At 55.0% G+C, this 25,701-nt stretch overlaps 1 protein-coding gene across 2 annotated transcripts in view; it reads left to right on the top strand.

Annotated features, from left to right (window-relative positions):
* Positions 1-25,701, top strand: part of Lrp1 (LDL receptor related protein 1) — a 79,738-nt gene that overhangs the window by 40,632 nt on the left and 13,405 nt on the right. For both annotated transcript variants that reach the window (XM_071609742.1, XM_071609743.1), the window contains exons 21-60: positions 1,272-1,454; positions 1,850-2,050; positions 3,085-3,330; positions 3,548-3,745; positions 4,730-4,934; positions 5,103-5,267; positions 5,811-6,055; positions 6,275-6,406; positions 6,705-6,932; positions 7,176-7,350; positions 7,439-7,533; positions 7,755-7,904; positions 8,090-8,230; positions 8,607-8,741; positions 10,450-10,581; positions 10,836-10,970; positions 11,157-11,286; positions 11,391-11,517; positions 11,890-12,041; positions 12,128-12,252; positions 12,552-12,929; positions 14,367-14,556; positions 17,762-17,966; positions 18,308-18,500; positions 19,257-19,382; positions 19,583-19,711; positions 19,944-20,063; positions 20,275-20,388; positions 20,621-20,770; positions 20,847-20,969; positions 21,283-21,399; positions 21,539-21,667; positions 21,937-22,059; positions 22,159-22,299; positions 22,385-22,575; positions 23,342-23,525; positions 23,677-23,762; positions 23,947-24,066; positions 24,569-24,756; positions 24,890-25,095. In XM_071609742.1, the coding sequence (XP_071465843.1) occupies positions 1,272-1,454; positions 1,850-2,050; positions 3,085-3,330; positions 3,548-3,745; positions 4,730-4,934; positions 5,103-5,267; positions 5,811-6,055; positions 6,275-6,406; positions 6,705-6,932; positions 7,176-7,350; positions 7,439-7,533; positions 7,755-7,904; positions 8,090-8,230; positions 8,607-8,741; positions 10,450-10,581; positions 10,836-10,970; positions 11,157-11,286; positions 11,391-11,517; positions 11,890-12,041; positions 12,128-12,252; positions 12,552-12,929; positions 14,367-14,556; positions 17,762-17,966; positions 18,308-18,500; positions 19,257-19,382; positions 19,583-19,711; positions 19,944-20,063; positions 20,275-20,388; positions 20,621-20,770; positions 20,847-20,969; positions 21,283-21,399; positions 21,539-21,667; positions 21,937-22,059; positions 22,159-22,299; positions 22,385-22,575; positions 23,342-23,525; positions 23,677-23,762; positions 23,947-24,066; positions 24,569-24,756; positions 24,890-25,095 (6,513 nt within the window). The remainder of the gene's footprint in view (positions 1-1,271; positions 1,455-1,849; positions 2,051-3,084; positions 3,331-3,547; positions 3,746-4,729; positions 4,935-5,102; positions 5,268-5,810; positions 6,056-6,274; positions 6,407-6,704; positions 6,933-7,175; positions 7,351-7,438; positions 7,534-7,754; positions 7,905-8,089; positions 8,231-8,606; positions 8,742-10,449; positions 10,582-10,835; positions 10,971-11,156; positions 11,287-11,390; positions 11,518-11,889; positions 12,042-12,127; positions 12,253-12,551; positions 12,930-14,366; positions 14,557-17,761; positions 17,967-18,307; positions 18,501-19,256; positions 19,383-19,582; positions 19,712-19,943; positions 20,064-20,274; positions 20,389-20,620; positions 20,771-20,846; positions 20,970-21,282; positions 21,400-21,538; positions 21,668-21,936; positions 22,060-22,158; positions 22,300-22,384; positions 22,576-23,341; positions 23,526-23,676; positions 23,763-23,946; positions 24,067-24,568; positions 24,757-24,889; positions 25,096-25,701) is intronic.

The raw sequence follows: 25,701 nt of genomic DNA, 5'->3' as shown, positions 1-25,701 counted from the left end.
CAGGACTTCCAATGGGGGAGGGGAGTGCACTGGAGAAGCCAGTAGTTAAAGACTGAGGGGAACCTGAGCACTTCCATAGGGTGATGGTAGGGTCAGGCAGACCAGTCAGGCTGCAGAGAAGGCTCCTGAGGCTGTCCCCAAAGTGGGCAGATTACAACAGCAGGGGAGAATCAGGCAGAGTCTTGTCGGGTGGCACTGGGGACCTGTGGAAGGTGACGTGATGTGGGAGGCATTTTAGGAAGGCAAACCTGGAAGGCGATTAGATTAAAAAGAGATTCAGGGGCCTGAGGAAGGGAAGTGAGCTCAGAGGCTGCTACTGAGATGAGAGCATCAGCCTGTCCTTGGCGGGGAAGGTGGAGGTGCGGGGCCACAGTGGTCCGAGTATGAGGCTCAGCCCAGCCATATGTGCTTCTTACGAGGGTGGTATGTCTGCTGCACTCCTGGCCCCCAGTCAGGTCCCGGCCCAGCAGCCAGAGCCATCCTGATGGAACAGCTAGTCCTGCCCCAGTGCTGGCCTGTGCATTGGTTCCCTACACAGCTGGAATAAATGACAAAGCCCTGTCCATGGCCTGCAGGGCCCCTTCCCCTACCTCTGACCTGTGCTCCTGTCATTGGTCTCCAGTCCGCCTCCTGGGCATTTTCTGAGTACGTGGAGTAGTCCTGTGTCAGGGAGGCACCAGCGGTCCCCTTTGTCTGGAGTGTGTCCAGGTGTCCATGCAACTCGTTCTCACTTCAAGTGCCTCCTGCCCAGAGGCCTCCCCTCACCTTATCTAAACTATCATCCCACCCTGCTGGAGCCCTACCTGGCTTTGTCTCCACAGCATGTGTCATTACCTAGATCTGTGTGCCGTCCTCATTGTCTCCCTCCCCACTGGGACCTGAGCTCCACTGGGGCAAGGACTTTTTGTCTCGGTCACAGCCTGTACCTTGGACTGTGCCTGGTACACAGCCAGCACTCAAGAGATGTTTGTAGGATGAATGAGAGAAACAGGCTAAGGTGGGGGGCATTGGAACTCTGACCTGGCAAATCGCCTATCCAGTTGCCATCACTTGTGTAAAATGGGGACATCAGACAGGGTGGTCGCTGTGTCCTTGAAGGTGTAACATCTGCCTCTGGTACCAAGTTAGTGCTTCCAGGGGCATCAGCATGGCTCACAGGACTCTCCAGGCTGCCTCAACTCAGAGCTCCAGGCTGGGCATAGTGGGAGGGGCAGGGGGAAGCTGACTGGGAGCTCCTCCCCCTCCTGACAACCTCCCCTGTCCCCCTGCAGCCACAAGACCCCCTGGTGGCTGCCACACTGATGAGTTCCAGTGCCGGCTGGATGGACTATGCATCCCCCTGAGGTGGCGCTGTGATGGGGACACTGACTGCATGGATTCCAGTGATGAGAAGAGCTGTGAGGGAGTGACCCATGTCTGTGACCCAAATGTCAAGTTTGGCTGCAAAGACTCAGGTGAAGAGAGTTGGAGAGAACCTGCCCGGGGGGTGACATGGGCAGGAGGAGAGCATCTGGAGAATAGAGCAGTGGCAAGGGGGACAGCACTACTGTGTGGGGTGGGAGTAGGGACATTGTGACACAAAGGCATCATATACTGGAGGAAGCATGAAGGGGCCAGGGCCTGCACAAAGACCCCCCCTGGAACAAAACCCTGACCAGAGTTGAGCTTCAGTACTTCCTGCCTTTTTCGTTGGCCATGTGAATTTGACAGAAAAAGCCTCAAGGTTCCTAGTGGGCCCCCAGACACTGCAGTGATGACCCTATTAGAGAAGCCCACTAGGACTGGGAAGAAAGGCAACGAGGGGTCCCACTCCACTGTCCTGGCTGCTCATACTGCACCCATTCCTCAGCTCGGTGCATCAGCAAAGCGTGGGTGTGTGATGGTGACAGTGACTGTGAAGATAACTCAGATGAGGAGAACTGTGAGTCCTTGGCCTGCAGGCCACCCTCACACCCCTGTGCCAACAATACCTCAGTCTGCCTGCCCCCTGACAAGCTGTGCGATGGGAACGACGACTGTGGAGATGGCTCGGATGAGGGCGAGCTCTGCGGTGAGACCCAGGGTCAGGGGAGTGGGGAGGAGTTTGGGGCTAAGAGCCAGCAACACCCAGAGCAGACACCAATGGCCTGTGTAGATGTAGGGCTCACGGTGCCATGGTGCCAAGTATCCCACAACGTTAACAGCATTTACTCCATGGAGCAGCCCTGGGAGGCAGGGACCATTACATATCCATTTCACTGATGGGAAAATGGAGGCAGGCACAGAGAGGTTCAGTAACCTGCCCACAGGTGCAAATCCCTCACCCACAGTCATACCAAAGGGCAGGGAGGCTCAGGCCTGTGGGATGCAGGCACGGAGTAGCGTGCTGATGGTCAGTGCAGGCTTCTTCAGGAGGTGGAGATTTAACTGGATTCCCAAGGACATTTGGCAGAGCTTCAGAGTGATTAAGAAGGTGGGGGAGGAGGGTGGACATTCAAGTTCCAAAGAAATGAGGTTGGAGGAGTGGTGGTGGGTTAGGAAGTCTGCACCGCGTGACTTGGGGTAAGGAGCAGAACAGCCTTATCTGTCCTCCGAACCAGGCAGGGACCCCGCTCCTTGAAAGAAGAGTAGGAGATAAGGCTGGCTGGGACTGACAGAGAAACTGCTGACACACCAGTCAGGGCTGGCGGTTACAGGGTGTGTCAGAGGACCCAGGGCAGAATATTCCCAGCCACACCCACCCAAATCACCTCAACCAGGAAAGCCAGGGGGAAGGGGACTGGACTCAAAGACCCCCCACCAGGAAGGAAGCATGAAGTTGGGCTCCCAACTGCAAGCCTGAGAAGGGACAAGGAAATAGAAACTACAGAGGGAGAAGTGGGGAGAATTGAAAGGCTGGTCCCAGCTGTTGGGTGCTGGGTCCCAACCCTGACTCTGAGGGAGCCTGGCAAGCGTTGGGACAGAGGCTTAGCAGGAATGGAGAAGAAGGGGCTGTGGGAGGGGTGCCAGGGATTGGCCCTGGGCCCCTGCACAGGGCTTGGGGCCAGCAGGACCTCCTTCCAGTTCTGACCCTGGGCCTGTCCCCTGCCTTCCCTCCCAACCCAGACCAGTGCTCTCTGAATAACGGTGGCTGCAGCCACAACTGCTCGGTGGCACCTGGAGAAGGCATTGTGTGTTCGTGCCCTCTGGGCATGGAGCTGGGGCCTGACAATCATACCTGCCAGATTCAGAGCTACTGTGCCAAGCACCTCAAGTGCAGCCAAAAGTGTGACCAGAACAAGTTCAGTGTGAAGTGCTCCTGCTATGAGGGCTGGGTCCTGGAGCCTGACGGCGAGAGTTGCCGCAGCCTGGGTAAGACACGGCGGAGGGTGGCCGAGCAGGCCAGGCAGGCTGAGGCAGGCCACTGATCTGCAGTGAACTGGGTTTGGGTGGCCACCAAATGCCAAAGGCTGAGTGTTTCATCTGGGCCCTAGTGCCATAGCCAACAGAGACCCTGCTTGCACCTGGACAGGGTGAAACAGGCAGCAGCAAGTCCCTCATTGACCCCATCACATCCCTCCCACCCTAGACCCCTTCAAGCCATTCATCATTTTCTCCAACCGCCATGAGATCCGACGCATTGACCTTCACAAAGGGGACTACAGTGTCCTGGTGCCCGGCCTGCGCAACACGATCGCCCTGGACTTCCACCTCAGTCAGAGCGCACTCTACTGGACTGACGTGGTGGAGGACAAGATCTACCGTGGGAAACTGCTGGACAATGGAGGTGACTCCCTGGCCATGCCTCCAACTGACTCCAGGGTTGCATACAGATTGGACACTTGGGGCCACAGACCCAGATCCAGGTGGCCCCAGGCAGAGGCCTTAGCTCCCCATCCCCCATATTCCTGTTAATTGGGTTAGATTTTGCTGTGGGTCTCAGTGCCTGATGCCCCATAATTATCGTCAGCAGAGCTGCCAGCCTGATAATTAACAAAATGATCAGCCTTTCTTTGGAGTGGCCGGGAGCTTGGCTTCCCAAGTCCTGGAATTGTAAACTTGAGAGGAAAAAGCCCCAGTTAGGGGTGGAGTACCTGAGCCTCTGTCCCATGGTAGCCTGAACCATTGCAGGCTCTGTATTGAGCACCTGCTGTACTTTCGGGCCATGGAAAGACAGCAATGATCAGGTCAGGCTGTTTTAAATTGCGTGGTTAAGGAGGATCCCCTAGAAAATGACATCTGAGCAAAGATTCAGAAAAGGCACATTTTACTAAAGGAATCTGTTGTCCATAATAAAGGAAACTTGAAACCATCTCAGATATCCATCAATAGGGGAATGGCTAAGGAAGTTATGATAATTTTCATACAGTTCAATAGCTTCTAAGTAATGAGGTATATATGTACGTATTAGCATTAAAAAATCTTCAGGACATTCTGTGGGTTGACTTCTAGAAAACACTGTCTTCATATTGAGTCCAGGTCTGTCCCCCAAAACCTCCACCCTCTGCTCTGACAGCCTCCTCTACATTGGCCCTTTAGACAGTTGCATGCAGAAGGTGGCTCCCCCACCACCAGGCTTCTCCTCTCTGCTTGACTTCCTGCCTGGGTGAGGGGAATGGGGGTGTCAGGAAGTCCACTGTTGGATCTGGGCTAATCAGAGGGATTAGCAGAGGTATCATGGTTGAGGGTGAATCATTGAGGAGTTCTAGGATTCACGTGTTTACCCCACCCAACCCAGGAGACTCTAACTCCCCACAACCCTCTTCTCCAGCCCTGACCAGCTTCGAGGTGGTGATACAGTATGGCCTGGCCACACCCGAGGGCCTGGCCGTAGACTGGATTGCAGGCAACATTTACTGGGTGGAAAGTAATCTGGACCAAATTGAAGTGGCCAAGCTAGATGGAACCCTCCGGACTACTCTGCTGGCTGGTGACATTGAACACCCAAGGGCAATTGCACTGGATCCTCGGGATGGGTGAGGACACTGCCCAGCCCCATTCTGGCCCACAGGCCCCCTGAAGTCCCATTCAGCCTAGCCAAAGACACTTGTCTTCTTAGTGCAATTGGCCCCCTTCTACCTTTTACCTGTGGTCCTACCACTGGCACCCAATTTTGGACCTCCTAACCCCCTCCCCATTCCCAGGATCCTGTTTTGGACAGACTGGGATGCCAGCCTGCCCCGCATCGAGGCAGCCTCCATGAGTGGGGCAGGGCGCCGCACTGTTCACCGGGAAACTGGTTCTGGGGGCTGGCCCAATGGGCTCACTGTGGACTACTTGGAGAAGCGCATCCTGTGGATCGATGCCAGGTCAGTGCCCTTGGGAGGCCAAGTCAGGAGCATCAGGACCTGCAGGGACGAGGTTAATGAAAAGATCCAGGGGGTCTAGAACCAGAAGCAGGTGGCAGAGGACCCAGCACTGTAAGAAGAGGATTATGGTGAGAGACAGCTGAGCAGAGGAGGCAGGTTGGAGAGGTCAGAAGCAGGGCTGTCGCCAAAGTCATCTAAGCCTGACTCTCCTCTCATAATCTGTGCTTTCTGCTGGGGTTATGTCTACCCAGAGCAAGGGAGCCTTCCCAGTTAGTCTGCCCGGAAAGGGCACCTTTTCTTCACTTGTACAAAGCCCTGTGTGCTAACCGCTGGCCTGGGGAGAAGGGAGCCAGAAAGTTCCCTTAGGGAATGGGAGAGTAGCAACCTAGACCTGCCAGATTCCCACATCATGGTTCCTATGCCCTCATGTGCTTTTATGGGAGGGCAGTGGGCCTGGCACAGGAGGGGGGGTGCCCCTGAGCAGGGTGCTCTGAAGGCTGTGATCTCAGCCAGCATCCTCACTCTGCCCGACCACACTCTCAGGTCAGATGCCATATACTCAGCCCGTTACGACGGCTCCGGTCACATGGAGGTGCTTCGGGGACACGAGTTCCTATCACACCCATTTGCAGTGACGCTGTATGGGGGGGAGGTGTACTGGACCGACTGGCGAACCAACACGCTGGCCAAGGCTAACAAGTGGACCGGCCACAATGTCACTGTGGTACAAAGGACCAACACCCAGCCCTTCGACCTGCAAGTGTATCACCCCTCCCGGCAGCCCATGGGTAAGGGGCCTGGGGCCTCTCAGGCATGAGATGGGAGGGGTCTGTCAGGACAGCAGGGGTTAGCCAGTTTTTTAGCAACAGATGAAGGTCTAGCAGCAGCAGATGCTGAAACAGGGAGTGAGAGTGGGCAAGGAGGGGCTGGTCCGGCTGAGAAAGGCCATGTAAGGACCAAAAAATCACAAAATATTCTTGCTGCTTTTCTTCCTTCCCTTCCCCCAGCTCCCAATCCATGTGAGGCCAATGGGGGCCGGGGCCCCTGCTCCCATCTGTGCCTCATCAACTACAACCGGACTGTCTCCTGTGCCTGTCCCCACCTCATGAAGCTCCACAAGGACAACACTACCTGCTATGGTAGGGAAGCCCCTTCCTCAGGACCAGGAGTAAACTGAGGCTGAAGGGGTGGTCTAAGGCACCTAGGACTCCTGGTTTAAGCAAAGGTTAAGTCCCTGCCAAGAGGGGTCTCAGAAGGAGGGGCCCAGGTGATAAGCACTGGGAGAAGAAGCTGTAATCCTGTCGGGAGTCTACCTCTGACAGGGCTGCTTCCCCAAAGGCAAGGGCAGAGGGAACCTCAAGAGGAACAGACCCTCATCGGGTGGATGGGCAGCCTGGAGGCAGGGGACCACCTCAGTGACTGGCCTCACACCCACAGAGTTTAAGAAGTTTCTGCTGTACGCACGTCAGATGGAAATCCGGGGTGTAGACCTGGATGCCCCCTACTACAACTACATCATCTCCTTCACGGTGCCTGACATTGACAACGTCACAGTGCTAGATTATGACGCCCGTGAGCAGCGTGTTTACTGGTCTGATGTGAGAACACAAGCCATCAAGCGGGCCTTCATCAATGGCACAGGCGTGGAGACAGTTGTTTCTGCAGGTTCTGTCCTGGCCCTGACCCCTCCACTAGTGGGTGTGGCCCCCCTAGCCTAGCTGCTGACCCTGGTCCCCTACCCCTGCTCACTGGTCTTCTTGATCCTGATATTCCTTTTTCAGATTCTGTTTCCTCTCAGTGCTCCAATGTGACATTTCCTGGCTCCTGTTCTCCAGAAACCACTCCAGCTCCCCTCTTGACCTATGCCCTGAAAATACCCAACCACCAACCCTCTGCTTATTCCTCCAGACTTGCCAAATGCCCATGGGCTAGCTGTGGACTGGGTATCTCGAAACCTGTTCTGGACGAGCTACGATACCAACAAGAAGCAGATCAACGTGGCCCGACTGGATGGCTCCTTCAAGAACGCAGTGGTGCAGGGCCTGGAGCAGCCCCATGGCCTGGTCGTCCACCCCCTGCGCGGGTCAGTCCAGGGCCCAGGCGTGGGGAGCTTGGGAGTGGGGCCAGGAAAGAAAAGACTGTGACCCTCCCCTCTCGACATCCTCCTCCAGGAAGCTCTATTGGACCGATGGCGACAACATCAGCATGGCCAACATGGATGGCAGCAATCGAACCCTGCTCTTCAGTGGCCAGAGGGGCCCTGTGGGTACGAGCTGGCCCTCCCTTTCTCTATAGCCCTTCTGTAATCCTCCATCTAAAGATGCTCACAGGGTCTCTCAGTTTCCCCTTACCCCAACAGTCCCCATCTTAGTGCCTGTCCTCACCAACCTCCCCACCAGAACCACATGCCCTTTACACATACTCCGTTCCCAGCCCTGGGTCCACCCTGGTGCCAGGCTCCCTGGCAGTGACACCTTCCTCTTTCAGGCCTGGCTATCGACTTCCCTGAAAGCAAGCTGTATTGGATCAGCTCGGGGAACCACACCATCAACCGCTGCAACTTGGATGGGAGTGGTTTAGAGATCATTGAGACCATGCGGAGCCAGCTGGGCAAGGCCACTGCCCTGGCCATCATGGGTGAGGGCCCAGGAGGGAGTAGGGATGGATGGGAGCAGGGCTGGCCAGGCCAGATCTGTTGGGAACAGGGTGCTGGTCTGGGGGTCACCCTATGGGATAGGTCTGATGACTTCAGGACATCAAGCCCTTCAGGAGAGCTACGTGTAGGGCCTCCCTAAGGATCTCATTCCCTCCTGCCACCTCAGGGGACAAGCTGTGGTGGGCAGATCAGGTGTCAGAGAAGATGGGCACATGCAACAAGGCTGATGGCTCAGGGTCTGTGGTCTTGCGGAACAGCACCACACTGGTGATGCACATGAAGGTCTATGACGAGAGCATCCAGCTGGGTGAGCAAAGGGAACAAGAGCCCTGGTATCCAGGCTTCACCGGCAAGGGGGTTGGGAGCCAGAGAGAGGCTTCAAGCTGCCACCAAGAGCAGCCTGCCAAAACAGTGGGGCAAAGGGGATGAATGGGGATGAAAGTGGGTTAAGCTCCACTCACCACCCACAGGGTTTCCTTTTCTTCATTCCCACAAAGGTGCCCTATAGGTTTATAGTAGCCGGGTCACAAGGTCCAGGCCGGGGAGGTCAGAAGACCTGAGAGTTGAGTTGGGTGGTGACCCCACCAGGTCCAGGGTAAAGGTGGTGACCATCCTGTCCCTGAGCAGCTGATTCTGGGAGGGCCATCTAACCCTTCTCTCTTCCTTCTGCCTCCTTTCCCCAGACCATGAGGGCAGCAACCCCTGCAGTGTCAACAATGGTGACTGCTCCCAGCTCTGCCTGCCCACATCAGAGACAACCCGCTCCTGCATGTGCACAGCCGGCTACAGCCTCCGGAGTGGACAGCAGGCTTGCGAAGGTCAGTGCTCAACCTGTCTTCCCTGCCTGGGCCCAGGCCCCCAGCCCTGACTCCTCCAATCCTACAGTGGTTACGACTTCCTCTTCTTACCTTGGTGCCAAGACTGTAATCATTATGTATTATCAAGGGTTTTCTGGGCTAGATACTTAGTAAAACTAAGCATGTGCTGGGTGCTGTGGGGAAATCACAGGGACAGGACTTCCTGTCCCTATGCTCTGTAGCCTGAGCCAGAAGATGGGATCAACATGACAGGGAAGCTGGACCATAAAGTGGCTATGACTGCATTAGGTTTTTGAGAAGATGCCAGCAAGAAAGGTGTGTTCTGAGCTGGATTTATAGGACAGATAGGATTGGAGTATGTGGCTCAAAGAAGAGGATACAGCTCAGTGGTAAAGCATGTGCTTAGCATTGCACAAGGCCCTGGGTTCAATCCCCAACACACACACACACATACACACACATACAAACACACACACACACACACACACAGAAAAAAGAAAAGCAGATAGGGCTATGCACAAGGCAAGAGGTATAGCTAAAGCCAAGTAACCAAAGTTCGGGAGAATAAGTGGGTGTGTGCAGAGGCCCTGAGCTGAGTGGCAGGTAGGGTGTGGGAAGTCCTGGTGATAAGGCTGTGAGGGAGGGCGAGTCTCCTATGTGTTCTCTGCCAGTAATGCCTGGAAAGTGATGTTTGGGAAAGATTAACCAGGTGGCAGAGAGCCCGCAGAATGGGGGAGGGAGAAACCGAGGCAGTTAGACCAGTTAGGAGGCTATTAGGAGTAATCCCCATGTGGAGTTGGGGCCTGGTCTGGGCGGAGCAGCTGGATTGAAGGGAAGGGGTGAGAGAGACTGAGAGACATTTCACAAGAACTTGCTAACTGATTTACAAGCTTGCCCCAGGACAGCATTTCCCAAAGTGTACTTCCAGGAACCTCCTTCTTTGATGTGGTGAGATGTTACAGAAACAAATGCTGGGTTGAACCAAGTTGGACAGTGTATTTTTACTGCACAACTTCTCAGAGCCTTGAATATGCTTATGTGCTGAGAATTTTTCAAGAAAGCTCTCCAGTGTCTGAGGTTTTCACTTGACCAACCATTCATTCTTTTTTTTTTTTTTTTCATGGAGCCTGAGCAACCAGGGCCCACTTAGGGATTCATTTGGGGCTACACTGTGTCCACAGGATAAAGACAAGGGATGATTTGGTGATGCCTGGAAGTGGCGCCTCCTGAGAAGTGGGTATAGGGAATGAGACTAGCTAGGTGCTAGGAAGGTTTGAGTTTCAGTTGGGAAAGGGTTAGGCATAGAGCAGAGTCGGGACAAAGAGGAAACTAAGGTCAGTAGAGCACAAATTTGAAGTCCTGATTCTCTGTTCAGTCCTCCCAGACTCTCCCTAAGGCCCTTTGAGGGGTAGTAGGTTTGGTTGTTGGAGGAGGGCAGAGCTCAGGGAGAGAAAGCTGGGTCTCTTCTGCCCTCTAGTGGTAGCTAGAGGTCCAGCAGAGCCCTGTTCTCCAGACTTACTGGTCTGGTGACTCTTTCCCACCAAGCTCCAGGCTCCTGGCCTCATGCCAGAGTGTGTATATATGGTGGGTAGAGAACATGGCTTGTGGGCAATATCAGAAGAGGATGCAGATAACAAGTTAAGAGTGACAGGAGCCAAGCCTCAAGGATGTCAGCAAGGCCCATGCATGAAGTGTCCTTGTGTTTCAGGTGTGGGTTCCTTTCTCCTGTACTCTGTGCACGAGGGAATCCGGGGAATTCCCCTGGATCCTAATGACAAGTCAGATGCTCTGGTCCCAGTGTCGGGGACCTCGTTGGCTGTTGGCATCGACTTCCATGCTGGTGAGCCGTTTGGTAGCGGGGGAGTGGGACATGGCCAGGATCTTTGGGGGGGTGCACTCTGAAGCCCAGTGACAGGCTGCCTGCGCTGGCTTGAAGAGAACTTACTAGAGCTTCCCCACTGCCCACTGCCTCACCTTCCAAGCACCAGGTGCCTACAGCACTTACCCACCTCTACCCTGACCCACTCTGTGACTTTGATCCCCTTCCTTGCCCCTGCCTTGTTGAGCATCTCCTGTTGGCTCCTCTACTTCCAGAAAATGACACCATTTACTGGGTGGACATGGGCCTGAGCACCATCAGTCGGGCCAAGCGGGACCAGACATGGCGCGAGGATGTGGTAACCAATGGCATTGGCCGTGTGGAGGGTATTGCAGTGGACTGGATGGCAGGTGAGCAGTGGGAGAGAACAGGGACTCAGGGTGGGGCAGAGGACTGGGGGGAACATGGGGCCTCAGAAGAAGAGGGAAAGGAGTAGGCAGGAGCCAATGGGGAGCTACATAGGGATCTAAGGGCAGAAGGGTACCAGATAATATGTCCCCACTGATCTCCCTGAGCCCCACCAACTTCCTCCTCAGGCAACATCTACTGGACAGACCAGGGCTTTGATGTCATCGAGGTCGCCCGGCTCAATGGCTCTTTCCGCTACGTAGTCATCTCCCAGGGTCTAGACAAGCCCCGGGCCATCACTGTCCACCCGGAAAAGGGGTGAGGAACTAGAAAGGCTGGCTTGGGTCTGGCACTGTCACTGAAGAGGTCCCTCTCCTGCATGGTCTGGGGACTGACCTTCCACTTTCACCTCTATCCCGCAGGTACTTGTTCTGGACTGAGTGGGGTCAGTACCCCCGTATTGAGCGGTCTCGACTAGATGGCACAGAACGAGTGGTGCTGGTCAATGTCAGCATCAGCTGGCCCAATGGCATCTCAGTGGACTATCAGGTTTGGATCCATACTCAGCCCTGCAGCTAATGGGCTAGATCCCCCTGGCTCTGTGCTCTACCATTCTGAATCTCCTTGTGATGAGCCCCATTCACGGGGAAGACATGGAACAGGGAGAGTCATGGAATCTTCTAGTCCATCCCCTACCCAGAATAGGTTTTCTCTGCCCTAGGGATGATGGAAGGGTCACTCAGAAGTGGGAAGTGGAGGGACACCTAGAGAGTGGCATCTTAGGCAAGTCAGAAGTCAGAGGACCTGGATGAAGTGGGGAAAGCTAAATTAAGGGTTCCGTGCAGGCCACACACTGTTCTGGGATATGGGAACTGGAGGGAAACATGGTTCTGAAGCAAGGTGGGTACTTCTGTCCCACAGGATGGGAAGCTATACTGGTGTGACGCTCGGATGGACAAAATTGAGCGCATCGACCTGGAGACGGGTGAGAACCGTGAGGTGGTCCTATCCAGCAACAACATGGACATGTTTTCAGTGTCTGTGTTTGAGGATTTCATCTACTGGAGTGACAGGTGCGGGCTCTGCCTTGCCATCTCTCATCTGTTCCCTCCCTCCTGATTCCATCAACACCCTGCTCATACCCTTCCCTTCCCCCCAGGACTCATGCCAATGGCTCCATCAAGCGCGGGAGCAAAGATAATGCCACAGATTCTGTGCCCCTGCGAACTGGCATTGGAGTGCAGCTTAAAGACATCAAGGTTTTCAACAGGGACAGGCAGAAAGGTGAGGCTGAGGCCCTAGGCTAGGGAGGAGAGTCCATTGAGGACAGCCAGGTCTAGGAGTGAGAGGGTCTGGGAGAGAGGTTTGACCCACAGGGGCACTTACCAGTGACTCCCAAGACCCCAGGATTGGAAGGAGAGGTTTATCTCCAGGACAGATCTGGATGTTGGGCTCTGGGTCCTGGAGGGTCATCTGAGCTGAGGATGAGCAGGATGGAATTTCCACTGGACTCAGCTGACAGAGGCACCAGTGAGCCTTTTCAAAAGGTGGACTGTGCCCTCTGTAACCCCCTCTCCCCACAGGCACCAATGTGTGTGCAGTAGCCAATGGTGGGTGCCAGCAGCTGTGTCTGTACCGGGGTGGTGGACAGCGGGCCTGTGCCTGTGCCCATGGAATGCTGGCAGAAGATGGGGCATCTTGTCGTGAATATGCCGGCTACCTGCTCTACTCAGAGCGCACCATCCTCAAGAGCATCCACCTATCGGATGAGCGCAACCTCAATGCACCTGTGCAGCCCTTTGAGGACCCTGAGCACATGAAGAATGTTATCGCCTTGGCCTTCGACTACCGAGCAGGCACCTCCCCAGGCACCCCTAATCGCATCTTCTTCAGCGATATTCACTTTGGGAACATCCAGCAGATCAACGATGATGGCTCCGGGAGGACCACCATTGTGGAGAGTGAGCCAGACCCCATGTGCTCCCAGGAAGTGGGGGTGGGAGGGTCAGTGTAGACTTACAGATATCAGCCAGCCCACCCTACCCTGGCTCTGAATTCTACCTGCTGTAGGTCCCTAGCTAAGAACCAGTTGGATCACTGTGTTGTTGTAGTTACTTCAAAGTTTCTCCTTATCTGGAGTCAGGTGGCTCCCTTGGGGCCTAATTCTGCCCATAGGCTGCCCACAATATTCTCCTAGCAGAGCCCAGTATGCAAACCATAGGCTGCAGACTCGGGCCAAGGTGCAGCTCCAGTCCCTTAACATTTCAGTAGCTTGGAAAAGCTTCTCACTCTCACCAAGCCCTAGCTTTCTCACCTGATGGGAGACAGGATCCCAGAGATGCTACATGTGAAAGCTTAGCTCGGCACAGAGAAGTCATGCTCAAGGGTGGTTACACCCATAGGACTGTCCTACTATGACAGACTTTTAGCTCTTTGGAAACTGCTATGTTGCCCCACTACATTTTCTCTGCTGCAGGCTGGTTAGCTCAGTCCTTTTGATTCATTTATTCATTCCTTCATTTAGTTGGTCCATAAAGATCTGCTAGGAGCTGAATGAGGTGCTTTGTATACAGCAGAGCAAACCTGTTCTCGCTGGGACATCTTCTGTATCATGAAGTCCTGTCCACATGTCTGTAAACAGGCATGTGGGTGTAACTGGAGTATGGCTTAGTGGTAGAGTGTGTGCTAAGCATGCACAAAGCCCTGGGTTTTATCTCCAGCACCAGAGGGGGGAAAAAAAGTGTCCAAAGCTAAACTCAACACTCTGAAATCATGGCTTGATCAGAGAGATGGGTAGAACCGCCCCTCCCTCCAGGGTGTTGGGACTACAATGCAGCACAGCCTTTTGGCAGCTGCTCTGTCGTACAGCTGGAAGCCACTAACCCTGAGTCTTCCTTCAGTACCACCATTCGGCTCTGTCTCTCATAGTGCATGTAGTTTAAGATGTCTCCTTTACCAAACGATTCAGTTCAGGTCTTTTGAAATAGGAAGCTCCCCACTCCAGCCCAAGCAGGAGTCAAGTTATTGAGGTCCACATTTAGGTCTGCACCCCAGTGGGCAGAATCGGTAGCTCTTGAAAAGTGTGAGCACACATAAGCCAAGTTGCCCAAGAGTGGGCTGATAGCAAGAAGGGTTAGGCAGGTAGGCCGTGGATCACTTGAATGGGTGATGGTAAGGTGGTCCAGGAAGAGTCAAGATACTAAGATAAGAGTCAAGGTACTTTGGTACTTGGGGCACCAAAGTCTCTGTGCTGCTCCGTACACCCTATACTCCCCATACTCCCCCTTCCAGCCAGAGAACAGGTGCCTCAGGCCATTGGCCTTAGCTCCTGCCCAGGCTCCCCTCTGGCTCTGCTCTTTGGCCCACTCCCTACCGTGGCTGCTCCTGTCTCTTTACAGACGTGGGCTCTGTGGAAGGCCTAGCCTATCACCGTGGCTGGGACACTCTCTACTGGACAAGCTACACAACATCTACCATCACCCGCCACACAGTGGACCAGACTCGTCCAGGGGCTTTTGAGCGAGAGACAGTTATCACCATGTCTGGAGACGACCACCCACGGGCCTTCGTGCTGGATGAATGCCAGAAGTGAGCTGCCAGGCCTGGGGATTGGGAGAGGTGGGCTGAGGGGGCAGCAAAAACTGCTTCAGGTAGCCCCAGGTTGGGGATGGAGGAGTTGTAGAGGTGGGCAGCAACCCAGGTTTCACCCTTCTCTGCTGTGTAGCTTCAGGTGAGCTGCATAACCTCACTGAGCTTGTTTCCTCATCTGTGATATAGTAAAGGATAATACTCAGGTGCTGGAACCAAAGGGAAGGTCAGAGTCGTGGAGGACACTTTGGCTTTTGTGATCGATTCACTCGTCAGACAGCTAAGTTCAAGGCACAGAGTAGGTCCTCTAGTGCTCTAGGACTCAAAACTTCAGGTAGAGAATGTTCACTGAGCCAGGCACAGTGGCGAACGCCTTGTAATCCTAGCAATTTGGGAGGTCGAGGCAGGAGAATCACAAGTTCAAAGCCAGCCTCAGCAACTTAGTGAGGTCCTAAGCAACTTAGAGACCCTGTCTCTAAATAAAATATTAATAAGGGCTGGGAATGTAATGTAGCGCAATGGTTAAGCACCCCTGGGTTCAACCCCCATTACCAAAAAAAAAAAAAAGAAGAATGTTCACTGAACCCCAGGAATGTGAAATCCATAGGCTGAGCCTGTTGTTCATGCCCCCTAGCTGGGCAGAGCAGTCCTATTCATGGGCAGCAATGGCAGCAGCACAGGGCTGTCACAGGGACTGAGAGGCATCATGGAGGCTGTGCTCGGCTCAGGACCTGAAAGTGGGAAAGTCAAAGCCTGCATAGGGAAAGGCCTTTTGAGTCAAAGCCTAGGTGAGGGAAAGCTAAAGGCAGGGAAGGACAGCAAGGGGACCTCCGCAGTTCTTCAGGGTATTGGCAGACCAGGAAGCTGGGATCGGGTTGCAAGGAAGGCAAGAGGGTAAGCCAGAAAGAACTTGAAGAAAACCTCCTATGGGTGGATGCTCCCCAGTTCCCCAGGGTCTACCTGGGGTCTTGCTCTGTGCTCCTGCAGGCACAGCCCTCACCCCACTGTGTGGGCCTCTCATGACCCACCCTGCACCATGGCAATCCTGGCCCACATGTGGACACTTTTTTCCCTGATTCAGAAGCATTTGGAATGTTTTCAAAAAGCTTTACTAGGAAACTAAGGGACAAACAAAACCCAAAAGCCACTACATAGAAACGGTGAGTGTACTGAACTGAGATTCCTCACCCTGATGTAATTCTAATCCAGCCCCAGCCCAGCCTGCCTGGCACAGCTGACCCAGCACAAGGGCCCTCTGTTCCCTCCTGCCTCAGCATGTCTGGCTTGTAGGGACATGACTGATGACGAAGATCCAGGCTTCCCTGCCATGACCCTTGGTGACCCCACCTGTCTGGGGCTGGCCACAGGGCCTGTCCTTCATAGGCCTGGAGCCTCCTTGAAGGGACCATCATGCTGGGCTCCCTGGCCTGCATCCCACCCCCATCCCAGGGGAAGGTCCCTATGGTTACCCACCAAGTTCCTTTCCTCTCACCCCAGTCAGTTCTGTTGTTCACTGAGCAAGTGGCTCCAGAGAACTAGGGATGTGCTGAGGACTCAGTAGGGAACAAGAGAGTTGGAGCCCTGCCTCAGGTGTGTCTAGTTCTACTGAGTCGAGGTGGCAGGGAGCTTTTTGACTGTGTGCCCAGGGCGTGCCCTTGACTGGATGTCAGGGAGCATGTTATCACAGAGGCCGTTCTAAGCCCTAGTCTGAGCGATGGCTGAAGTACACTGAAGCTGGGGAAGGGCACAAGGTACACAAGGAGACAGGGCAGGGCTATCTTGGGGGCCTTTCTTGGCTAGAAGGAGCAGGCACTTTGGGGGAGCTGGAAGGAGCTGTATGGAACAGACGGAGGGGCAGATGTGAGCAGAGGCTCAGATGACCCTGCCTTCTTACCAAGGCTGCCTGGAAGCTGGCATTGGGGCACTAGAGGGCCTGGGAAACTCACAGTCAGATGGGTAGAAGGTCTGCCATATTCCTGGCTGCTGAGTGCTTGTCCCAGGAAAGCCTTCCTCTGCTCCCACTGTACCTTCCCATGGAGCAACTTTACCAAACTTAGAAGCCACCGTGGTGTCACCCATAACCCCACACATGCAAGTTTGTTGACTACAGGAGGAAAGCCACCTCCCACTGTGAATGTGACCTGGGCTGGATCTGAGGGTGTGAAAGTCCCTGGTGGGGACAAGTCAAGTCAGCTCTCACAAGGCAAGGAGGGGACTCTAGCTGCTGTCCCGGGACACCCATTTTCTCTGGACAAGCTGGAGGGAGATGGTACCTCTCTCCAAACTCCTATCCTGATTCCATGGTCATCAAGAACCCCTGGCCCTTCTCCAGGATGAGGCCTTTACAATTGCAGCCTTGTCCTCATGAGCTCACAGAGACTCAGGAGCAGCTCAGCTCCCTGATGGACAAGAAGCATAGTTTTCCTCCATGGCCCTAGCAGAGAAGGCAATAGTTCAGTTGTGGTGGGGGACTTAGTTGGGGGTAGTAAGAAGAGTGAGACTAGAGAGATTCAAAGAGATGAGTCCCCCAGCTGTGTGATAAGAGCAGTAACTAGGCCAAGGCGGGAGGGGGCAAAGACAGGTCCTACTGGAGAATTCAATGACATAACTGGCTTTTGTGTCCTTGGGTGGTTCTCCGAGTCCAGTGTGTATAAGGGTTGTCTGAGCACCACTGGAAAGTACTGGTTCCCCTACACAGCCCAGGCCCAAGTGAGTGTGAATCTAGGAGAACAAAAGCCCAGGACTCACCACCCAATACATATGAACTACACTGTCACACTGTTATGTTAAATGGCCCCTGCAGCCTCAGGAAACTGAGGCACATGGTGGTGAAGTAAGTTGCCTAAGGGCACCTACCTAGTGAGGGGTGGAGCCAGGATTGGAACCTGAGTTCCTGACTCACTTGGCTACATGATTTCTCATCTCAGTAAATTCAGACAGTCATGTCAGAGACACTGTAGTGTGCCTATGTGTGTACACACACCTACACACCATAAATCAGACCTGACCATGTAGTGGGTGAATTGTGTGAGTAGTAGCCAGGCGCTTCCCAGACATCAGGGTTATGTTGGCTTCCATGGCTGAGGTTCCCATGCCCTGCGGTTTGGTGTATTCCCTGACTAGCCCCTGGGTTCTAGTTGTCTTCACAGCTGGCCCATGCTCTCCAAGGTAGACTCTTTGAGCCCTGTGTTCCTCTTCCCCCCAGTCTGATGTTCTGGACCAACTGGAATGAGCAACACCCAAGCATCATGCGGGCAGCCCTGTCTGGAGCCAATGTCTTGACTCTCATTGAGAAAGACATCCGCACACCAAATGGCCTGGCAATCGACCACCGTGCAGAGAAGCTCTATTTCTCCGATGCCACCCTGGACAAGATTGAGCGGTGCGAGTATGACGGCTCCCACCGCTATGTGAGTCTACAGGGTGGGCAGGCGGACAGCACAGGGGGAGGCCAGGGTCAGGGGATAGCCAGTCTGCCAGTCACAGAGCATCAGAAAAGCAGGTGTGCTTCACAGTGGGAAGAACAGGAAGAGATGAGAAGTCCCACTGGGTCCTGGCCCTGGACAGCCCTCATGAGCCCTGTCAGAGCCTGGTTTCCTCATCAGTTAGACAAGGGAGATGGCAGGATGCCTCCACAGGTCCTTCCTGTTCTGTGGTTTCCCAGGCCCTCCTGTCCCTCCTGCCAGCCCAGAGGCAGAGTCAGATAAGAGGCCTGAGCCACACTGTGACAGTGAAGCTGTGGTCTCCATAGGTGATCCTGAAGTCAGAGCCAGTCCACCCTTTCGGGTTGGCTGTGTATGGGGAGCACATCTTCTGGACCGACTGGGTACGGCGGGCAGTGCAGCGGGCCAACAAATATGTGGGCAGCGACATGAAGCTGCTGCGTGTGGACATCCCCCAACAGCCCATGGGCATCATCGCCGTGGCCAACGACACCAACAGCTGTGAGTAGGGCCACCCTCACCAGCCTTACTCTCACTGTGCCTATACACACACTACAACCTGGTCTTGATTTCCTGAGGCCTCCATTGTACAAACACATTTGTACATACCTTTGCCCTCAAGAAATTCTAAAGCATTTAGCAATCCTCTAGTCCAGACCCCTCAAGACATCTGTGCACACACATACACAAACCTGCACACTCCTAGGCCCATCTTATTTAAAGCATGTGTGCACACACACAAATCACCCACACCTCCCCAGGTCTCATCTACATCCTTGGACAGCCCACCACGTGCCCTGGTCATTGCCTCCACCCAGAGCCACCATACACTACAGGACGTGGTGTACTGTAGATATTCCGTCAGTACTAGGCATGCTAGGTGCTGCCTATACCCACCCTCAGCCTGTGCATGCATATGCGCATGCCCATGCTGACCAGGTGTCTCACCCAGATTCACAGCTTTCCCAGGCTTCTCACCTGCTCCTCACACATGCCCTGGGACCACCACTGTACATGTGATCTCAAGGCTCCTTGGATGAGAATCACCCTGAGATGCACCTCAAAGCCCAGAGTGCCCCAACTAGGAGCACATACATCGGCACCTCACCATCCCAACATCCCTTCCTGGCTTCCCAAGGCAGCTGCGCCCCCTACTGTGAACTGCAGTGCTAGGAGGCTCCGGGGCTGAGTGGGGAACCTTGGGTGTGTGTGCAGCAGAGCACATTCTGAAGCTTGTGCTCACCTGTCCCTGCTCAGGTGAACTCTCTCCTTGCCGCATCAACAACGGGGGCTGCCAGGACCTGTGCCTGCTCACCCACCAAGGCCATGTTAACTGCTCCTGCCGAGGAGGCCGAATCCTCCAGGAGGACCTCACCTGCCGCGGTGAGTGAGTGAAGAGGGGCTGAGAAAGGAGCTGCTGGGGTCATGAGCCCATGGGGGATCATCTCCCAGACTCTCCAGCCCAGGCCCAGAGGCTCTTTTGCCAAGGAGGCTCTGACAATGACCCCAGTCTGCAGGGGAGAGGGATATGGGCATTCAGGCAGGGGCCCTGACTTATGAAGCTCCCCCACCTTCCTCCCCAGCGGTGAATTCCTCTTGCCGAGCCCAAGATGAGTTCGAGTGTGCCAATGGCGAGTGCATCAACTTCAGCCTCACGTGCGACGGTGTCTCCCACTGCAAGGACAAGTCTGATGAGAAGCCGTCCTACTGCAGTAAGGAGCCCACACCAGCCCCTCCACTCCCAGGCCCAGGGCCCTGGTCCTCCTCCCCCAGGCCCCTGGTCAGTGTTGTGACCCAATTCCATGGTTTGAGAAGGAATTCTGGGAGCTCATAAGGGCAGAAGCACCATTGGCCTGGACGGAGCTTATAGCTGGCAGTGAACTTATGCTCACAGTCATAGAGGTAGCCTTTCCCCAGCCTACTGTGACACTCCCCCTTCTGCAGACTCCCGCCGCTGCAAGAAGACATTCCGTCAGTGCAACAACGGGCGCTGTGTGTCCAACATGCTGTGGTGCAATGGGGCAGACGACTGTGGGGATGGTTCTGATGAGATTCCCTGTAATAGTAAGTGGGACCCGCCCCCCGAAACCCCAGCCCCAGCCCCAGACCTCACCCTTGCCCTGGCAGAGCTTTTGTTCCCAGGCCCTGGGCATCTAGTTCAAGGCACTCTGAAGACAGGCTGAACAGATGCTTTGGGCCAGGAGCTCTGTCCTAGGTCCTCCTGGCCCCCCTGGAGGGGACTCTGACCTGACAGTACTGGGTGGCGCTGTTCTAGAGACTGCCTGTGGTGTGGGCGAATTCCGCTGCCGGGATGGGACCTGCATTGGGAACTCCAGCCGCTGCAACCAGTTCGTGGACTGTGAAGACGCCTCAGATGAGATGAACTGCAGTGAGTAACGTCCCACCAGTCCCTCCTGGAGCCTCAGCCCATTGGTCTCCCCTGCCCTATGTCCTCTTGGCATTCCTCTGCCCTTCCTGCTCCTGGACTCCCTGGGATTCAGGGAGCGGGGCGGTGAGTTGTCAACGTGGACAGCATTCCAGCTTTCTGAAATACATGAAGGCGCTGGGGGGCCAGCAGCTAGGAAGGTGTTTTAGGAGGACCCTTCATCACTCTCCATCAGGTGCCACCGACTGCAGCAGCTACTTCCGCCTGGGTGTGAAGGGTGTGCTCTTCCAACCCTGTGAGCGGACCTCCCTGTGCTATGCGCCCAGCTGGGTGTGCGATGGCGCCAATGACTGTGGGGACTACAGCGACGAGCGTGACTGTCCAGGTTAGCTAGTGGCAGCTGGGTGGTAGACGGCAGCCCCTGTGGCTAGCAGTGTCTTCACACCTCCCTCGCTCTGCAGGTGTAAAGCGCCCCAGATGCCCTCTCAATTATTTTGCCTGCCCCAGTGGACGCTGCATCCCTATGAGCTGGACATGTGACAAGGAAGATGACTGTGAACATGGCGAGGACGAGACCCACTGCAGTGAGTGACCACAGTACCCTGCTCACAAAGTAGGAGCCAAAGCATCTGCCGGCTGGGGTTTCAACCTACCACCAAGGCTGTGCCCATGCCCCACCTCTTAGTCCTCCTTGGAGAAGAGCACCCAGGGCCTTCTGCCATACCCCCCAACACCTGACCCTCAGGCTCAGAAATGGACCATCTCTCCGTCTCATGTTGAGCCCCACACACAGGGCTGCTGTGGGCATCTCTTCTGTCCTTCCCATGGCATCTGCCCAACTGAGCACCATCCTCCCCTCCCCTCCAGCCATCTAACTGCATTCTCTTCCTATCCCAGACAAGTTCTGCTCAGAGGCCCAGTTTGAGTGCCAGAACCATCGCTGCATCTCCAAACAGTGGCTCTGTGATGGCAGCGATGACTGTGGGGATGGCTCAGACGAGGCAGCTCACTGTGGTGAGCAGTAGCTGGGATCAGGTTGGGAAGGATGTGCCCCACCCCCACACACACCCTGCAGAGGGGCCCCACACAGCTGTGGGGCATGGCCCTGCAGCTGCCTGCCCCTCAGTCCCTCAGTGGCTCCCTGCCCCCACAGAAGGCAAGACGTGCGGTCCCTCCTCTTTCTCCTGCCCTGGTACCCATGTGTGCGTCCCTGAGCGCTGGCTCTGTGATGGTGACAAGGACTGTGCCGACGGTGCGGATGAGAGCATTGCAGCTGGCTGCCGTGAGTGACAGGAATCATGAGGTGTGGGTGGGCAGCCAATGGCCATGGTTTTACTTTGCAAATGGGGGAAACTGAGATACAGGAGAGAAAGTGCTTGAGCAAGAGTCCTGCAGTCGGTCAGTGGCAGAGCCATAGCTACAGCTCAGGGATCCAGACTCCCTGCCCAGCACTCTGCCCATTCTACTACTCAAACCACAGGAGAGTCAGGGGTGGGGGATAGCCATCAGTTGGTGGGGCAGGACTGAGGGGCCCTCTGCCTCTGTCTGCAGTATACAACAGCACCTGTGACGACCGTGAGTTCATGTGTCAGAACCGCCAGTGCATCCCCAAGCACTTTGTGTGTGACCACGACCGTGACTGTGCAGATGGCTCTGATGAGTCCCTTGAGTGTGGTAAGCCCTGGGGTTGAGGTAGAGGCTGGGCACTACTCTGGGTTGTGCTTGGACTGTACCCAGTGAACCAGCTTCATTGTCCCCCACTTTCCTCCCCAGAGTACCCAACCTGTGGCCCCAATGAGTTCCGCTGCGCCAATGGTCGCTGTCTGAGCTCCCGCCAGTGGGAGTGTGATGGCGAGAATGACTGTCACGACCAGAGTGATGAAGCCCCCAAGAATCCACACTGCACCAGCCCAGGTGGGCCCAGTGTGGGGCACCCCTCTCTCTCTCCCTTTCCCTGGATGCCTGTGATTCACTGACCCGCAACCTCTACCCACCACAGAGCACAAGTGCAATGCCTCATCACAGTTCCTGTGCAGCAGTGGGCGCTGTGTGGCTGAATCACTGCTCTGCAATGGCCAGGACGACTGTGGCGATGGCTCAGACGAACGTGGTTGCCACGTCAACGAGTGTCTCAGCCGCAAGCTCAGTGGCTGCAGCCAGGACTGTGAGGACCTCAAGATTGGCTTCAAGGTATGCCCAGCCCCCAGCTGGGGCTTCCACACCCCCAGACCTGACCAGAGCTGCTTGTTCCACCTCCTCATCTATTCATTCATCATCCAATTCATCATCCATTGAGTGTTTATTGAGTACCCACTCCGCTAGCCAGTGTCCCAGGCTCTGGGGATGCAGCAGTGAACAGACAGAAGCCTCTGCTTGGGTGGTTCTCCATCTTCCTGGAAGGTGCAGTGAGCAGGATTTGCTGACAGATAAGATAAGAGCTGTGAGAGAAGAGAGAGGATGTCAAGTAGGCAACAGATAACACAGTCCAGGGAGTTCAAGGGAGAAGCCAGCCTGGAGGGAGTGCTGTCAGCCTACAGATGCTATTTAAATCCATGAGCCTCATCAGATCCCCAAGGAAGTGTCGATGGCAAAGTGGAGGTCCAAGGCCTGAGCCTGTGCCGAATGACACTGAGGGGAGGGAGGTGAGAGGAACCAGCAGAGGGAACTGAGGAGGAGCAGCTGCCAAGACAGGAGGACAGCCAAGTGAAGAAAGCACTTCAGGGAATCATGCACAACTCTGTCCAGTGCTGCTCACCAGACACCCTGGGGGAGGCCCAGGCATCAGTCTTGATAGAGAGACATCCAGGGCACAACCTCTGGCAGGGTGGGTCAGTACTTGTGTGCTGTCTGCCTCCCTGTGGCAAGGGCAAGTCAAGAGGACTTCTGACTGTGGGTCTCCTTACGGGGAGGCCCAGACCTCTGCCACATCCTGAGCCTGAGTCTCCTGTGCCCACAGTGCCGCTGTCGCCCTGGCTTCCGGCTGAAGGATGATGGCCGGACGTGTGCTGACGTGGATGAGTGCAGTACCACCTTCCCCTGTAGCCAGCGCTGTATCAACACCCATGGCAGCTACAAGTGTCTGTGTGTAGAGGGCTATGCCCCGCGTGGAGGTGACCCCCATAGCTGCAAAGCTGTGACTGGTGAGATGGGTGCTTGGAGGATGTGAGGTGGCCCAGGCAGTTGGGGAATGAGGAGGGAGAGCTGGGACAGCAGAGCTTAAGACAGGCTGGGGGACCAGGGCTGCTAGAACATGCTCTAGCCAGCAGCTGAGCCAAGATCCTCTGCCTCCAGAAGAGGAGCCATTTCTCATCTTCGCCAACCGGTACTACCTGCGCAAGCTCAACCTGGATGGCTCCAATTACACACTGCTTAAGCAGGTACCAAAACCCAGGCTCTCCTCACCCCTGTCCAGTACAACACTTCCCACTTGGCCACATGGTCATCTCCACTACTGCCTCTCTAGCCAGACTTCTCCTGACTGCAGGCCTTCCCTCCCCCAATGCCAATGTGCCCCTGATGCCATAATTGACTTCTTCCACTTTCCCTACTCCCCAAATCCAGGGTCTGAACAACGCTGTTGCCTTGGACTTTGACTACAGAGAGCAGATGATTTACTGGACAGATGTGACAACCCAGGGCAGCATGATCCGAAGGATGCATCTTAATGGGAGCAACGTGCAGGTGAGGCCAGGGGCAGTTTTCCCTCAGCTGACATGCTGGGAACCCCAAAGATGTGAACTCAGTCCTCCTCCCCAGATGACTCCCTGTTTTAAAACCCATTTCCTCTTTTCCCCTCCTACCTCCCAGAATTATTTCCCTCTCATCTCTGCAATGAGAGACTTCATGATTCTGTTATCATAACTTCTCCCTTCTTCAAGCCCAGAGCATGAGGGCTAGAAGATTCCTCTTGCCCTTGCTGCCCTTTACAGGTCTCCCTATGCCTGACCTCCCTTACACCTATGCTCCAGGCACTGTGGGGCTTGGGTGTGGTCTTGCTCATCTAGACACTCTCCTGGAGCCCTTGCTGATATCCACTTAGTGTCAGGCCCAGGATGAGCATTTTACATCCATGATCCTCCCAACAAGGCCAGGAGAGGGAGCCCTACCCCATTTTATAGGAATGAGAAGCTGAGGGTCCTACTCACGTCACCCAGGGCTCTTCCTGCCTTGTCCCTGCCTGCAGGTGCTGCACAGGACAGGCCTCAGCAACCCAGATGGGCTGGCTGTGGACTGGGTAGGTGGCAACCTGTACTGGTGTGACAAAGGCCGGGATACCATCGAAGTGTCCAAGCTCAACGGGGCCTATCGGACAGTACTGGTCAGCTCTGGTCTCCGTGAGCCCAGGGCTCTGGTGGTGGATGTGCAAAATGGGTATGTGAGCAAGGAGGGTTGGGGAAGCCCCTGAAAACTGATATCCTCAGGTATCCAGGCCCAGTCTCCCTTCAGGCTCCTGGTGGGACCATGCACTGGACCTCTTGGTGCTCACTGCCTATCAACCTGCCAGGTACCTATACTGGACAGACTGGGGTGACCACTCACTGATTGGCCGGATTGGCATGGATGGGTCTAGCCGCAGCGTCATTGTGGACACCAAGATCACATGGCCCAATGGCCTGACACTGGACTATGTCACCGAGCGTATCTACTGGGCTGATGCCCGCGAGGACTATATTGAATTTGCCAGCCTGGATGGCTCCAATCGCCATGTCGGTCAGTGTGCCACTGAGACTGCCCAACATAGCAGGCCCAGGGGGACATAAGTCTGAAGTGACAGGGGATCAGGTTTGCCCTTCCCCTTGCTGCCCTTTGCAGGGCTCCCTAGTAATTAGAAAGTCCCCCTATGCCTGACAGCCCTTACACCAAAAGTGGGCATAAAAGCCAGAGGTAGCCTAGCACAGTGGTGCACACTTATAGTCTCAGAGGCTCGGGAGGCTGAGGCAGGAGGATCACAAGTTCAAAGCCAGCCTCAGTAACTTAGCAAGGCCCTAAATAACTTAGTGAGATCCTGTCTCAAAATAAAAAAATAAAAAGGGCTGGGGATGTGGCTCAGAAGTTTAGCACCCCTGGGTTCAATCCCCAGTACCAACATAAATAAATAAATAAACAGAGGGTATGGTATAAGGACACCACCTACCAAGTAGGGGTTCAGAGTACCCAGGGAACTCCCCAGGACTGGCCCAGGTATGAGGCCACAATTCAGCTTCTTGGTAAGGAGAAAGAGAGGCCTTTCCCAGGTGTAGCTCAGGATAGCAGCCCTAAGAGAGGTGGGGATTGGAAGCCTGGAGCTGGGAAACACTCCTGACTTCCTAAGAGGAG

This window comes from Marmota flaviventris, chromosome 3 (genome assembly GCF_047511675.1).
Source record: "Marmota flaviventris isolate mMarFla1 chromosome 3, mMarFla1.hap1, whole genome shotgun sequence".
NCBI classification, from domain to species: Eukaryota; Metazoa; Chordata; class Mammalia; order Rodentia; family Sciuridae; genus Marmota; species Marmota flaviventris.
The sequence above is the reverse complement of the archived record's forward strand: the minus strand, read 5'-3'. Positions and strand labels throughout refer to the sequence as shown.